The following is a 15219-nucleotide window of genomic DNA, read 5'->3' as shown; positions in this document are numbered from 1 at the left end:
TTACCAAAATACAACTCACACCAAACCTGTTTGCTTTTGTTAAAGCAAACTGGGCTGGTGTGAAAGGTCAAACTGTGGTACAGATCAACCAGACCAAGGTCACTTGAAAAGGAGGGTCTCGGCCTGCGTCTATAGGCAGATTCTGGTGTGGCTTGTTTTGTAGTGTGAAAGCAAACTGACCTGTCTGTCTGAATAACTTCATGTCCACTCTCCTGGATTCATTGTAAAAAGCTAGTGTGAACAGGAACTGGACCAGAACTGAAATACAACAATGTTTTTTTTTTTTCCCCTTGGTCCAGACCAAAAGAATCAAACTACAGGTTTGGTTTGGCTGATGAGAAATCTGTCCATCCAGCTCTGGTACAGACCAAACAACCAGACCGAGACCAAAAAAGAAAAAATGGTCTCAGTCCACTTCCAAGATGACTCTGGTGCAGATCATTTGTGGTCTGAAAACAAATGGATAGTAGATGGTAGATGTGTAGATGTGATATTATATGTGAAATTTAAAATCTAAATTACTAATAAATCCATCTGTTGTATGTGAACTGCTCAGGAAGCAATCTTAGCAACCTATAATCGATTTCTGTATGTTCTACAGGAAACCTAATAACAGTGCCGATTCCTCCTGTATCTAATGTAGCCGATGGAAAACTATGAAATTTTGTATCACTTTTAACATCTATATAACAGAAGTTTTCATACTTTAAGATAAAACAACGGTTAAAACAACTGAATCCCTATTAAAATGACAACTTTTTTTCTTTTTTTGTAGGAATCACTGATTTATGCAGCATACATTCGTATTTATATAATGTACATGGTCAAACATAATGAACTGGTGAACATAACAGGTTCAGTTCATACAATTAAAATATTATCTAATTTGTGCTGAACATAAACTTCATATGAACATCTCATTCAGACCAACACATGGACAAGGGTTTAACCTGTTGAGTGGTTTCATGTCTGTCTGTGTGAGTCAAACCTCCACTGACCTCAGCCTTTCCATTATCTAAATATTTTTACCAGGTGTGGGAATTTTGATTTAATGTAATCAGTCCTACTATCCATCTTTAAAAGAACAAAAAAAATAGGAAGAGAGCACACAGCAGTGGGCGGCGAGAGAAACAATTTGTGTGGAGAAGACTGAAACTGTTGAAACTGAGTTTGGTATCTATGTAATGTAATTCTGTATAATTCCATGGTTTTGCAGTAGCAGTATGAAACTGCAGTTGTAGACTGGAGTGTCAGTGAACACTGACAACAGCCTATGACAGCGGTGTCACATGAACTGGTCAGACACGAGCTAAGGCATGTGTCATACTTTACGTGTGTCTCCTATACGACGACTACGTCACCTCCCTGTCTTTAAGTTTGTGTTAGTTCTACATTATTTGTGAGTCTCTATTGGAAACAAGTATTTCCACAGCGAGACCATACAGCAGTGACTCATAGGGCATTAACACAACTCGGGATGAACAGACAGTCTCGATGGCTGTGTACAAACAGGCACATTATGCTGCTATTACTCATTACACTGTAAAAAAAAATCATCTGAGCAAGTCATTCATGCTGTTTTCACACAGAAACTGCAAATTCCCCCTTACTGTGTTCCATTTTGTGTTAAGGCCTGGTCACACCAGCATTTAAAATGGCAGATTCTATCATTCCAGTGGAATCACTGTGATTACTGGATTTGCTCGCAGGGCAGAGGTAAATCTGTTTTCAAACTTTGACCTGTAAATCCGTTAGAATTTATTGTCATTCACATATAGAATATTCAGTATACAAGGAGACAATATTGTGTTTCTTCAGTACAGTTTACACAATAAGAAAAAAATTCAATAAAAAAATTACATAACAAATACAAAGACACCAAAATGCAAGTAGTATTAAGATGAGGAAAGTATTGCAGATGTGACTTGTGCATAAGAACTGCAATATGTAAATTAGGTAGGTTAGCAGCATACAAGTAGGTGTGTGTCTGTGTCTTGGCAGTGCTGACAATTAAGAGAACAGAACTGGAAGAGTCCAACATGGAGGAAGGTATTAGCACCAGTCACTTATACTCCACCTCTTGTTATAGCATCAACTGTTCTGCAAAACAGCAGTGGTTTGTAGATATTTATAGGACAGGAGTCAATGGTACAAATAGACGTCTTTTAAATAAATCGTGTGAACATATTAACCATAGCTATTATCTGATCACATGTCAGCTGGTTGAAAAACGTAAAATAAAAGTGTAACATGAATAAATGCATGATTTTAGGGAGGTTTATATGGGTGTGATTTCGCTGAATAAAATGAACAAAATACCATGTGTCAGACCACACAGAATGCATTAATTGTTGGCACCAATATTGCCGTGCGCTGCTAGATTTGTGTCACCACACCGGTCTCTCCTTCCACAGGGATGCACGGTGAGTCACCAAGATACCAAACCAGTGCAGGAAATAACCACAGTGTGCCGCAGGTAAACACCAGTTCACTGATGCGCCACTGAGTTTCACAAAAATGCAGACCAAACCTTCTGACATAACAGATCAACAGACCTGCAGACAACAGTACCAATAATGATAATAAACCTCAGCACCTGGGGGTGGAGGTTGCTGTGGCACCCTCTGCAACTATACTTTTTGGCTCTGGCTGAGTCTCAAGTCTCAGTGTGGAATCTCTCTGGACCAGCTGCTTACATGCAAAGGCGCACCAATCATCAATGGTCATTGAAACTTTCCTCAGTACTCACAATGACTTTTGACACGTGTTGACATCCACCTTGCAGTGGGCACACTAAATGTTAATCAGTCTCTTTTTTTAACTTGAAAATTGATTTTCAGAGGTGGATGATCTCTCCATGGTGATGGGCCTTGGATGCTACCTGCAGTGATCTTTCTAAGGTTTCTCTTACGGCCATTCTGTTCCAATTACTGAAACCACTCCTCTGGTATACATGACGTTTCATCAGGTTTACAACATGTAACATGAGGTCATCTCCTGTTGCTAATTTGACATATTTCATGCACATTTGTCAGACTCATGCATCAGCATACAATAGCCCTCTAGGTTTATTTATCTGCAATTTGTGACATCACCAGTGGTGCATGTAAGGGTGCAAATCACATTTCTAACTGGCTGTAGTGAAAGATAACAGTTACCAACTTGGTTAATTAAGTGCAGGTAAGTATATGAAATGTCTCAGTTTCTCTTGATAGTCCAACTTGCTGTGGACAGTTTTCAGTAGAAATGCTTTCTACAAAAGAAATAGTTCCTATGAAACAGAGACAGAGATATCTCATAATCTGCACAAATTTGTGAAAGTGAAAAAAAGTTTTTGAAATTTGGATGAACCTACCCTTTAAACCATGACAGAATATGGCAGATGGACTCCAAGTATAAGCTAATAAGAGCTCAGGGTGGTTTAGGAAAATCAAAGTTTATTTGTTTTAAGTACCATAAAGTATTATGTAACGGTTTCATCCTCAGTATGTGATGAAATAACTTGAGATGGAGATTTCTCAGCATGTCTCTTACTCTGAAAAGGGAAGTCATTTGAGAGAGTAACCACTATTACACCAGTTTCCTGTTGCAGCTTTGTGATCAGTTGCATTGTGTCATTGCTGGTCACATTTATCAGCTACAAACTCTTCATGTTTATCTGAAGCTTCAGAATGTGAGGAGATAATAAGCAAAGAGCTAACTGGATCTGACCTGATCTTGATTTTCAGAGGTGGATGGACTTGTAAAGGTTTTCTAATGTGGGTTAGAGAGGTTGGGGAGTGAGGGGTGCTGCTGGCCAAATGGAACCGCTGGAGCACAACACAGCTCACACCAAGAGTCCCAGGAATCTGAGAGCTGGACACCCTCCCCCTCCCATGCAAATACTGCCATTAGTGGAGAAACAGCACCTTAAGCACACATGCATGAACGGATGTGCACACACATAAACACAGACTAATAAAACAACATATGCTCCTGTTTCTACTACCTGGAGCAGCAGGTGGGACGCCCCTCCCTTCTGAGAAGTGTATGGGGAGGGAAAGGAAAGAGGAGAGGAGGCCCCTACTATTGTTGGACACACAGCAAGGGTGTATGGTTAACACTGCTGTTAGACAGATATATAAGGCTTATATTGTCATTTTAATCCAGTGCTTATATTTACTTGTATGAAGCAATTCAATCCATCATACAATACACTGACTGTTTAATCAGTTGGAAATACAAGAAGCTCAAGGCCTGACTCATTTCAATACATTTTAATCAGGTAAAATGTATACATTTATTGTAATATTATGGCAGTGGAATCATGTTTTGAGTAGTTTTACTTTTCAGTGATATTCTCAATGTTTCCAGAGCCTTTCTCCAAAAAGAAAATTCAGGGCAATGTATCTTTTTTTTTTAACAGCAATTATTAACAAAAAGAGGACATTTAAAATGCTTTCAAGTGACTTCAGTTAAAATATGTGGGTTGGTTGAGTCACCACTTTGGTCTAAACTGGAGCACAACTATTGGATGGCTTGACATGAAAATCTTGTTGACATTCACAGCACCCTGACTAGCATCTAGCATCACCATGAGGTTGATATTTCTGCTTCACAGTTAAATGTCTCAACACATGCTGGATGGCTTGACAGGTGATTTGTGGTATGTTGTGTTTACTGCTATTAAACACATTAAACGCAGGCTGTGGTTAACATTAAATCTGCTAAACATAAACATGTTAGCAGGTACAGTCTCACAGAGCCACTAACTTGACAACTCTCATGCTGCATTCACACATACAAAGTAGTAAGCAGTCTCTCACCTCTCGTGGATCTGTGTTGCTTTCTTCACAACAACACAGAGAGCGGTTGGTTATCAGAAACAGACCTTTATTGCACGGTCAACTCTTTTTTCTCAGATGCAATTTACACCTTGGTCACACTGCGAGAACTATTTGTGTATGGACATAGTACAAAAATACATCAACAAATTATACAGTACATAGCATCAAAACAAATCCACCCATGATTTATACCACTTATCCTTTAAGGTTCGTGGGGGGTGGGGTGGGGGCTGGAGCCAATCTCCAACTGGCATTGGGCGTGAGGCAGAGTACACCCTGGACACATTGCCAGTCTGTCACAGAGCTGACATATGGAGACAAACAACCATTCTTGCTCACAATGACACCTACGGGCAATTTAGAGTCACCAGTTCATCTGCATGTCTTTGGACTGTTGGAGGAAGCCAGAGTACACACAGGAAACCCATGCAAACATGCTAACAAATGAACATACAAAATGGCACATATTGTGAACCTTGAACAAAGGCATTCTACAAGAAGGCCACTCATGAAAAGAGGTTCTTGAATCTTTGAATTGTCTTTCAGAAGTCTCCTAGCTGTCTGCTTTGGTCTGAGAGGTCAATAATTATGACTTTGAAAGCAATATAGCAGAGCCTTGAGAGAGACATCTGCTCCCCTGGAGAAACCTCACTTCTGATTAGTTCCACTAAATGTGCTACATTCTCAAAAAACACATTATTTCATGACTCATTGTATTTCAGTTGTAACACATGAATTTACTGACATCAACTCACATCAGATTTGAATTATTTATTTAATTATAGCATGAAATTATACAATCAATTATGTCTGTCGTCTTATTTTTTAACGTAGAAAATATTGTTGGGTGTCAATTTTTTCCACATTATTAAAAAAATATACCTTTTCAAAGAGCACCCAAATCTGCAATTCATACTAGGAACTCTAACCTTCAGTTTCCCATTTTCAGTATATTAGCTGAATATCATACACTGTTAGACATTTCAGCTGAACTCAAGTCAACACACCAGCTAATTAGCAGCGAGTGGTTAGTGTCTCACTTTCACGGCTGTGCAGCCTATAGAATAAAATTATAAAATATGTCCTTATAGATGTATTTAAGCAGTAACTGTGGTATAAGCAAATAGGAAAACACCTATAAGCTTTTTATTTACAATACATGTCATAGAGTAGACATAGAGGACACACAGGCACAGGCCACATTTTACAGTACCTAAGAGGCAATTTCTTCCAATGACCTTTTTACAAATCTATTTTGCCGTGTTCTGTCTCTGGATGAGGGCAAGTAGCAGAGCGGGAGCTGCACCTCAAGCAGTGGTCTGTTGTGATTACCACATGTGTGGTTTCTGCCCTTCTGCTGGCAATAATTGCCTTTTGCAAAAACTGCATTAATCATGTTGTGACAATACATAAAGCCTTTACAGGAAAAAGCATACAAAGGAGAGACAGTCAGTGTGAATGGACAGGGATGGGGGATGGGGGAGTGGGGGAGTGGGGGTGCCGTGGGGGCAGAAACAACAGGGAACAAGAAGCAGTGAGTAATATGAAACCTGGACGTATACAGCGCATGGGTGGGGGGGGGGAGAAAACGAGCAGGCTTGAGAGAAAGACAGAGACAAACAGACAGAGAGAAAGTGAATGAGCTCTGTTGTCTTTGTTCCAGCAGTTGCACATAAACAAATGACATCAATCCGTCCTCTTACCTTTGCACAGAAGCTGTGGTCATTATATAATGCAGTGAACAGTCTAAGGCACAATAATATGCACTTGATAGCATTTTTTGGACCAAGGCTGAGACAGATAAGTAAGTTGGACCACTGAGTCATGATATAGATGGAGCGCAGCCTACATGAGCAGTGATCGATAACCGAGAGTAACTGTTTCATTGGTTAACTGTCAGAACACATTTTCTGTCTCACTCGGAGCAGCAAGTAATTCTCAGATAAGCAGATGAGGTCAAATAAGCAGAGTAGTCTGATGGGTTGTCACATGATAACATGCAGTCATGTCTAACAGCAGCTGACAGCATTCAACAAAGTGGTGCAGAAATGAGTGATGTGTTGTCCTATGGTGTCTAGGAAAAGACATTTTATCCTCATATCAAACTCTCACAGACAGGATACAATGGTGTGTCTCCCTTCTATAAAACACTAATTTGCTGTTTTTACATTTCAGTTAACACAGAAATGATACATGCTACTTATGCCATTTTCTCATATGAATTGAAATTGCCCTTTCACGCATTTTTACAATAAAGTATAAAACATTCTTAACTGGATGGTTAACTTACTGCCTGGCAACGTCACAGTTACAACAAGACGCAGAGAAGTCCCTCCACTTGGCAATGAAATAGTATTAACCACTGACCTTAACAGATGCTGGTGAGTGGATTTTTTACCTTTAGACAGAGCAATGCTAACTGTTCACCCCTGTTTCCAGTCTTTACGTTGAGCAAGACTAATCCCCAAAGTTGAGAAATCCACCTTCCAACACCTCTACAGCTCACTAATACACAGTGTATCTTGTCTGTTTAATTTGCACATACAAAGGATATGGACAATTTGTGGTTAGCTAAGTTAACAAGCTGCGGGATGTAGGGTCATGTGAGTGATATCAATCTGCTCATCTAACGCTGTCAATTAGGCAATTATACATATTTCCCAAATGCAGTGAATCAAATTGTATAAACTGACATTACTGAAAACCTGAGCCCTGAAAAATCAAGTCCAACTGTGTTTGGCAGAATACACAGCCTAAGCCTGACTCAAGCAATGCTCTCATCACTGCTGAGAACAACAGTTCCTTATAAATAAATAGAGATTGTGGCTGCAGATCAAAACACACAGCATCCTCCCAAATAAGAGGGAAAAAAACACAATGGTCAAGTGAATCGAGCATTAGAAAGAGGCTGGAAGTCTGGCTGACTTTAGGGGCCCAAAAATAGGACACATTCCTCTGCAGCAGAGGGTGTGTGTGTATGTCAACAGGAATACATACCAAGCTCCTGCTGAGAGGCCTGACTTTCTCCTCACAGGGAGGGAGGGCAAAAACAAAAGGACTGGCTTGCGTGTGTTCACTCTGGAGCTGGATGGAGGTGGTTAGATTTCCATCACGCTGCAAAGAGCAAGGTGTTGTGTATTTAACACATGCTTCAGTGGAGTGCATCACAGCTTCTGCACTTAAAGATAAGCCAAATGTTTTCTTGTAGTTTTGACAAATGCAAATGAGGTCAAAGATAATAAATACATTACTTAATTGCAGGTGGACGCTGAATTGACACCTCTGACGTCAAGTTAGACCAAAAGCCACCTACAGTGCAGTCCTATTGTTCAAGCTGATCTCATGGGTTTTGTGTGAAACTACAGGTGAGAATGTAGCTGAAAATATAGCCATATGAAGCTATGTGTGAAAGGACAACTATTGGCAATGTCCAGAGAATCAGGTCTAGACACTGTTTGGAGTTGCCCCTACACACACATAGCACACAACAGGATTGTCCATGTCAGAGACATACATGGCAACAAGTGTACAAATATCCCCCTCACTTTAGTTGAAGCCTGCACAGGTTTTGGGGTGTGTGTTTCAGCTCCCTCAAGAGTCTTTGTGATCCTATGGTTAGGCATCATACTGTAGACCTGTGGAGAAATTCACAATCTTCCGAGAACTGTAATGAGGCTACAAAAACCCTGCAGAGCTTCAGTCCTTAATATTTTTATATTAACCATGGATCAAATAAAAGATACTAGTCAACTACAGTAGGCTCTTTCTCATGATCCTGGGGCCATTTGTGACCAGTTTTTGCAGTGTGGTTGAAGCATTGTCCTGCTGGGGAGGCCCCTGCCATTGGGGAGTGCTTTTGCCATGGGGGGTGGGGGTACGTGTCAAAGTAACATCGAGATAAATACCAGAACCCAATGTTTCTTAGGAGAACATTGTATTGTAACCTAATAATCAATGATATTCTCTTCACCTGTCAATGGTCATAATGTTATGGCTGATCAGTATACTTACAGATGCATTTGTTTAACACCATGTCCTTTGTACTGACTCTTTAAAATGTCTTTGTAAGTGCTGCTGTTCTACCACTGTTTCTGTCTCCTCACTTTTTTACAGTACCAATAAAATATGTATTTGCTGTTTCAAATTCAATGTGTTTTTTGGAAAGTGTTGACAAAGTAACAGTTCTTTAATACAGAGGCACATAATGTTTTATAATCAGCTATTACTGAATTAATGACAAAATGATCATTTCTAATCTTCAAGATACGTTACATATTACTTATGTACTTCATAAATCTAATATTACACAGACCCATACAGCACCATATGTTCTACACAGATCCATTCCAGAGTAATGCTGTAAAACACCTAGTTCATTTTTTTTTCCTTAGCAGCAGAATTGGTTCTGCTGTGCCTGCAGTCTGAAAGATCCTTCCCCGCTGCTCTTTAAACAGAGAGCTTTCAGTTAAGAGAGTAAGGATCATTACGGATAATAGTGTAAGGGTAATGAAGGCAAGCGGCAGTGAAATCTCTCTCCAGGATACACAGTGCGGCTCGGCTGAGCGGGGCTTTGCTGCTCCGGTGGATCAGTGGAGGTAGTTAGTGAACGTTTCTTTGCACAGTGATTAAGAGGGAGGACCAATGGCAACAAAGGAGACGGAGAGGACGGTAGCTCCTCCTCTCCCTCTCTCTCTCTCTCTCTCTCTCTCTCTCTCTCTCTCTCTCTCTCTCTCTGCTTTATAGATGTATATAATCCCTGAGTTGACCCAGAAAACAAACTCCTCTGAGTGCCGAGACGCCGCAGAGTTTGAATCCACCGCAGAGCTGCATGTAGCCGGAGCATCAGCTGGAGAAACAACCCCGGCACTGATCCAACTTCTCCGCACGGATTCTACATTAACACATCGAGTAGGTGTCGTCTTCTGTTACTCCCAAGTCAGGTAGAGAGGCAGCACTTTCCCTTTGTATACTGTCGCTGACTATTTTCTAATATTCTTTACACGAGAAAATCATGCAGCGAAACCTGTTTTATTTCACCTTGTCACTTTGTTTACTCGCAGCGTTATTGCCTGTGATATTTGTAGAGGTTTTATGGTATCGGAATAATGTCATAGCCCACACGCACAGCCCCCTAAGGTTAAATAATGCTTTCATTGCTTGTGTAATAATGCCAGCAATTATTCTACCCCCTCAGACTATCTATTTACAAAGTGACATTTGGCTGAATAATAATCCAGATCTGTGGAGAAGCTTCATAGATAGGGTATAATTAGGTAACAGAAGAGCAGAATATTGAGGATTTAGGCCATTGAGGAAAGTGTCTTGTTTTATCAGCACTAAAGGGGTTGAATTGCTGCAAGCAGCCAGGGGCACCATCAGAGTTCTTTTTTTTGGGGGGGGGGGGGTCAAAAGCCTGAAATATCTTTATTTCCCATAGACTTTCATTACATGGTTCACTCTGGATGTGTTTTTTTTATCATCCCATTTAATGGAACTTGTAATATAATGTTATCAATTTTAACAAGCCAGTAACCTTGACAGCAATTTACAGCTTGAGCATGAGCACGATCTGTTTGTCATCTGTGGGTAATCTCAATTGAAGATCTTTTGTAATGACTGTGTGAAGACAGAGGCAGTGTGATGAGATGGGGGTGGGGGGGAGGTGTGTGTGGTCTGGAGAAGCATTCCTCTGCGTCCTTTTGGCTGCAAGGGTATTGCTGCCCTCCCTTGTCTGTATGTTATTAAGTGGTAATTCACTGATGGTGTAATTTTGGAGGTTTGAGATTTTTTTTTTTTTTTTGTTTGTTTGTTTGTTTTTAAGGGGACACTTCCGATTTGACTGAAAGCTTTCAATTCAAGAAAGAGAAACTGCGGTGGAGAGAGAAAGAGTAGTTGTTCTCACAATAGTAATAATTGTGTTGTTTTAAAAGGGTACTGAAACAGTTTAGTACAACACTTCCATAAAAGTGGAAGACTCACCAGAAACAGATTAAAGAGAAAATGGTCTGAATCGAAGCAGCTCAGGCTGAGATATCCTGACTTTTAGTCTTTTGTGTGGGTCAAGCTCCAGAAATGCTGCATCCTACATTTCCCATAGTGCAATAGGATAGCATTTCTTCTGTTAAACCCTCCCTGCCACCTAAAATGCTAACATCTTTCAGCCTCAGTCCTGCAGTTTGTAATGCAGGCTTTGTGTAGATTTTTTTTTTTACCCACACATGATCTAAGTCTCAACCTGATCTAACAAATGTATAAAATGTCTAAACCGTAAAATCAAATGATTCAATTATGCACAAATAGCTTACTTTCAGTAGCTGATAGCTGGCTACATTAGCTGTCTTGAGTAACAACAGTCCTGTAGGTGGCGAGCTGATACACTGATTTGCGCTCCTGTTTTGCGTTTGTTGACGAAACCGCAGGAGTTGATGCACTTAGCTGAGGCATGTCATACCCACAGCCCACAGCTGTATGGAAGAACCTGCACTTTGTCAAATATGTGTAACAATGACAGCTGTACTGATGGTGCACGTCTTTATTATTCATGCTCAACTGTCTTGAAGTGAAAATATGTTTTCATCATGTTTTTGTCTTGCTGCACTTTGGAGGAAAAATAAATTATTAAAGCAGTGAATCATCCCCAAGCTGGAAAAAAATAAGGCTTATATATGTTGGCAGTATTGCACATCCCTACAAGGTTAGTCTTAGGGTTAGTAAAATTGGTGGACTACTTCTTTAACTTGCAGGTGTTTTAACCTTTTTTAGTATATGAATATTGGTTGTATAATTCATTGATTTTTATTAACTTTTTTAGAGTGACAGAGCAACCATGGCTGAACACATGATGATGCCTATGACCCACAACTTCAGGATGGGCATGAACGGACCTCCGCAGCACAACGGCCAGCCCGGCCTGCGCAGCCTGCCCAACAGCCAGGTGATGCATTACGGCAGGAACCCTCAGAGCAACATGGAGGCTGCCATGAGACAGAGGCCAGCCATGGTGGGACCCGGAGGGATGGGCGGGCCTGTGAATGGAGCTCCCATGGCCAACCACCACCACCAGATGATGTCTGGGAACATGATGTACAACGGCCAGGGGCCGCAGCAGCAGCAGCAGCACCACCACATGCACCCCCAGCAGCAGCAGCAGCAGGGTGGACACCCGCAGCAGTACCTCCCTGGTAACCTCACCTCCCAGCAACTCATGGCCAGCATGCACCTGCAGAAACTCAACACTCAGTATCATGGACACCCGCTCAGCTCGGCCAACGGACACCACCTGCCCAACGGTGCCCAGTACCGGGTGGGTCCGGCCCAGCTATCAGGCATGCAGCACATTGGCGGCCCTTTGGGGCTGAACGGCATGGACATGGATCTGATCGACGAGGAGGTTCTGACTTCACTGGTGCTGGAGTTTGGGTTGGATCGTGTTCAGGAGCTGCCCGAGCTCTTCCTGGGACAGAACGAGTTTGACTTCATATCAGACTTTGTGTGCAAACAGCAGCCGAGCACGGTGAGCTGTTGAGCAAAGCAGCCAGAAGCTGGTTTGGTTTGTTTGGACTGGACACCCCAAAGAATGACTGAGCTGCCACAGTAGCACAGCGAGAGGAGACAGTCTCTCTGTTCTGTTTGGGTGTATCTGTGTCTGTGTAAATGACAGTGTCTAGCGCGCCTTCACACTGACCTGCCTGCGAGTTGATGAAGAATTGTAATGAGAGAAAATAACAGCGAAAGCACCAGGTTTCTCCTCTTTGAGCTGGTGCCAGTAAGATCTGTTGTATGAGGCGTCCTGATGCAGCAGGCTCTGTCTGTACCCATCTGGCCCTCAGCACTTCTGCCTGCAGTGCAAAGGCTTTGGGATAATTGTAAACTTACCTAACACAAGGGTCGACGACAACCTGGAAAGACTGTCCATCTGGGTCCTGCTAGATTCTGTGGCATCTCTAAATGTATTTTATTTCTGATGACACCTTCAACTAGTAGCAGACGTTTTACAAGTTTATAAAAGTTTGTCCTCTGAATTTGTTTATACAAGGATGAAGGGACTTAGAATCAAGAAGGATTTTGTGCGTGTGTGTGTGCATATTGAAGGCTGGCTCTTCAAAACAAACAAAAAAAAATTATTACACATTTCCTTGAAGAGCAGGAGAGTGAGGTTGTGCGGCATTCCTAAGAGACGTGACGGGGTTTATCTCAGATCGGTTAGGTGAAATGTGCTACATCGATTACTTTAGCTTTCAGTGTCATTTACCTGACTCAGATAAAATCTGCTATCATTAAGTGTATTGCATCTGTTCCTTGCTATTTAATCATTGGCAAAGTAGCACATTGCTTTGAGCGTTAGCGTGAACGAAGCTTTTATTTGTAGAAAATGGCTCAGACATTTAGGTGCTCACTGCAAGCAAATTACTAATGAGTAGAACTGTGAGAAGAGTCAGGAATGGGGAAAAAAAAACTTCTTATTAAATGAGAAACAACAGAACTGTGGCCTGTTGCAAGATTAAAGAAAAACCAAACAAAAAAGCAGCTATCAGAAGCTGCTGGTCAGAGGTCTGAGGAGAGATTTTTTTCTAAAACAAGATTGGTTTAAAAAAAAAGAGAGAGGGAAAAAAAGAGGTGCGTGATTGCAGAATTTGCATTTGTGTGTTATTTGTGCGTGTCTGTGTGTGGTCAGTGCAGTGAGGCATTTAAAACCCATCGAATGGCGTCCCCCTCCCTAAACCATTGCCCAGGACGCTGAAGCTGATTGGAGGCCGCGCGGGGAGAGGGGAGAGATTTCGGTGTGTGGACACAATGTGTGGACACAACACTCCCCGGCAGCACTTAGTTTAATCATTATTTAAAGCTGCCGCTACCTGTGGCATTGATTTCATTAGGCAGAAAGAGCGAGTGAGGAGCACAAAGCGTGCAAAGTTGTTGTTTTTGCCATAGATTAGCTTACTCTGCTGCTTTTCTACTGATTAGATTTAAATTACATGTTCTCACACGCTTGTCTTAATTGAGGTCGACTTGCACATTCTCCAATGACTCAATAATTATAAAATGGACATGTTCTGTGGCGCCTTTTTCCTATTTTTTTTTTTTTTTTTTTAGTAGTTTGTAATTAGGTTTTTGTCAAGGTTGCTGCTTTGCCACTGCAAGCCAGTTGAGGGATAACTTCCTGCACTCATAATACTATTTGTGGAGCTGTCAGAGGGGTCAGGGCTGCGCTGGTGCACTGTGTTAATCTGTTCCAATACAACTGTGCTGCTGTCCCTGTCTCTCTGGAGATCTGCCATCTCCTAGCTCTCGAGTCAAACAATGGGCATTGAAACGCTGTTATAAAGGCAGAAAAGTGCCAGCGAGTTCCCGCTCTGTTTCATTTCCTGCCCAGCGAACTGCAGCCAGACAAACTCACAACCTCACAGTTAAAGTGGAAATATTTCTGGCCTTAGTGAGACAGTGGCCTCTGATTACTGCTATATCAATAAGCGCAGCCTTCTTGTGTATTGTATCTTTGTACTGTAGACTAGAGGTGAAGTTGATCTAGACGCATTTAAGGTACTTTCAAAAACATTGTCAGATGTAAATGTAAATCAGTGGCTGATTTTGATGTGTTGACAAGAGATTATATCCTACATTTTACAGTCGAGTGTGTAGATACAGTATACCAATGTTTTTGGGTGCAGGGGCCTGAAGCTTTAAGACCAAGTAGACTGCATGTTAAAGCAAGCGTGAGGGATGCCACCACTTTCCCACAAAGCAGCTGAGAATGTACAGTACAACGCTTAGTGGGAACTTGTCTTAAGATGGTAGATAAACGTGTGAGATTGTACTCCTTGTTCCAAATTACACATCATTTATTTGGGTAAACCCCCCTTCCCCTCCCTCCCTCCCTTCTCCTTTCCCATCTCCCCAAAGCTTTTGTAATGTTATTGATTCTATTTTAAGAAAATGTATTTATTTTCAAATAAAATATTTATTTAAAGAAATTGCTTTGTGTATCTCAGTGACCTCTATCCACTATTAGCTGTTAAAAACAGCACAATATAACGCATGGACTCTATTTATGGACGATACTGTGCTGCTGTTATATACCCAGCTGTTACTTGTGTTAGTAGTCTAAACCACAGAGACTTTGTCATGCTGTGGATTTGTCCTATTTGGCTGAGTTTTATTCCGTTGTTAGTTTTAGACACTTCTCCGCCCACAAAACATGATCAGCAAACACAAGAGCAAAGTACAAACAACATATCCTGAATAGTAGTGAGTCAGCACTCTGTATAGCTCACTATGTTTTACATAATTGGAAAATTTGAACTTAAATGGCCAAAAACCATAGTAACAAAAGTGTAATGTACATAAAAGTGGCTGTATTCTATTTTAAATTATTTAATGTGATGAAACACACATG

The 15219-nt window shown here is 41.2% G+C and overlaps 1 protein-coding gene across 2 annotated transcripts; it reads left to right on the top strand.

Moving 5' to 3' along the window:
* The first annotated feature begins 9554 nt into the window (after positions 1–9554).
* On the top strand, positions 9555–14797 carry LOC108900293 (cbp/p300-interacting transactivator 3). Of its 2 annotated transcripts, none has more exons than XM_018701282.2 (2): positions 9555–9734; positions 11638–14797. In XM_018701282.2, the coding sequence occupies exons 1-2, from the start codon at positions 9570–9572 to the stop codon at positions 12349–12351; spliced, it is 879 nt and encodes a 292-aa protein (XP_018556798.1). In that variant the 5' UTR covers positions 9555–9569; the 3' UTR covers positions 12352–14797. The 2 variants fall into 2 exon arrangements, with proteins under 2 accessions (XP_018556798.1, XP_018556799.1); XM_018701283.2 differs by having other exon boundaries at positions 9617–9766.
* Positions 14798–15219: the final 422 nt, after the last annotated feature.

The sequence above is a fragment of the Lates calcarifer genome, linkage group LG3 (genome assembly GCF_001640805.2).
Source record: "Lates calcarifer isolate ASB-BC8 linkage group LG3, TLL_Latcal_v3, whole genome shotgun sequence".
Lineage (NCBI taxonomy): Eukaryota > Metazoa > Chordata > Actinopteri > Centropomidae > Lates > Lates calcarifer.
Note: the sequence above shows the minus strand (reverse complement) of the source record. Positions and strands in the feature narration are given on the sequence as shown.

Excerpts from the sequence above, each read along its gene's own strand:
- LOC108900293 (XM_018701282.2), top strand. The coding sequence starts at position 9,570 with ATGTATATAATCCCTGAGTTGACCCAGAAAACAAACTCCTCTGAGTGC. Across the intron at positions 9,735-11,637 it reads ATTCTACATTAACACATCGA|AGTGACAGAGCAACCATGGC; the intron begins GTAGGTGTCGTC and ends TAACTTTTTTAG.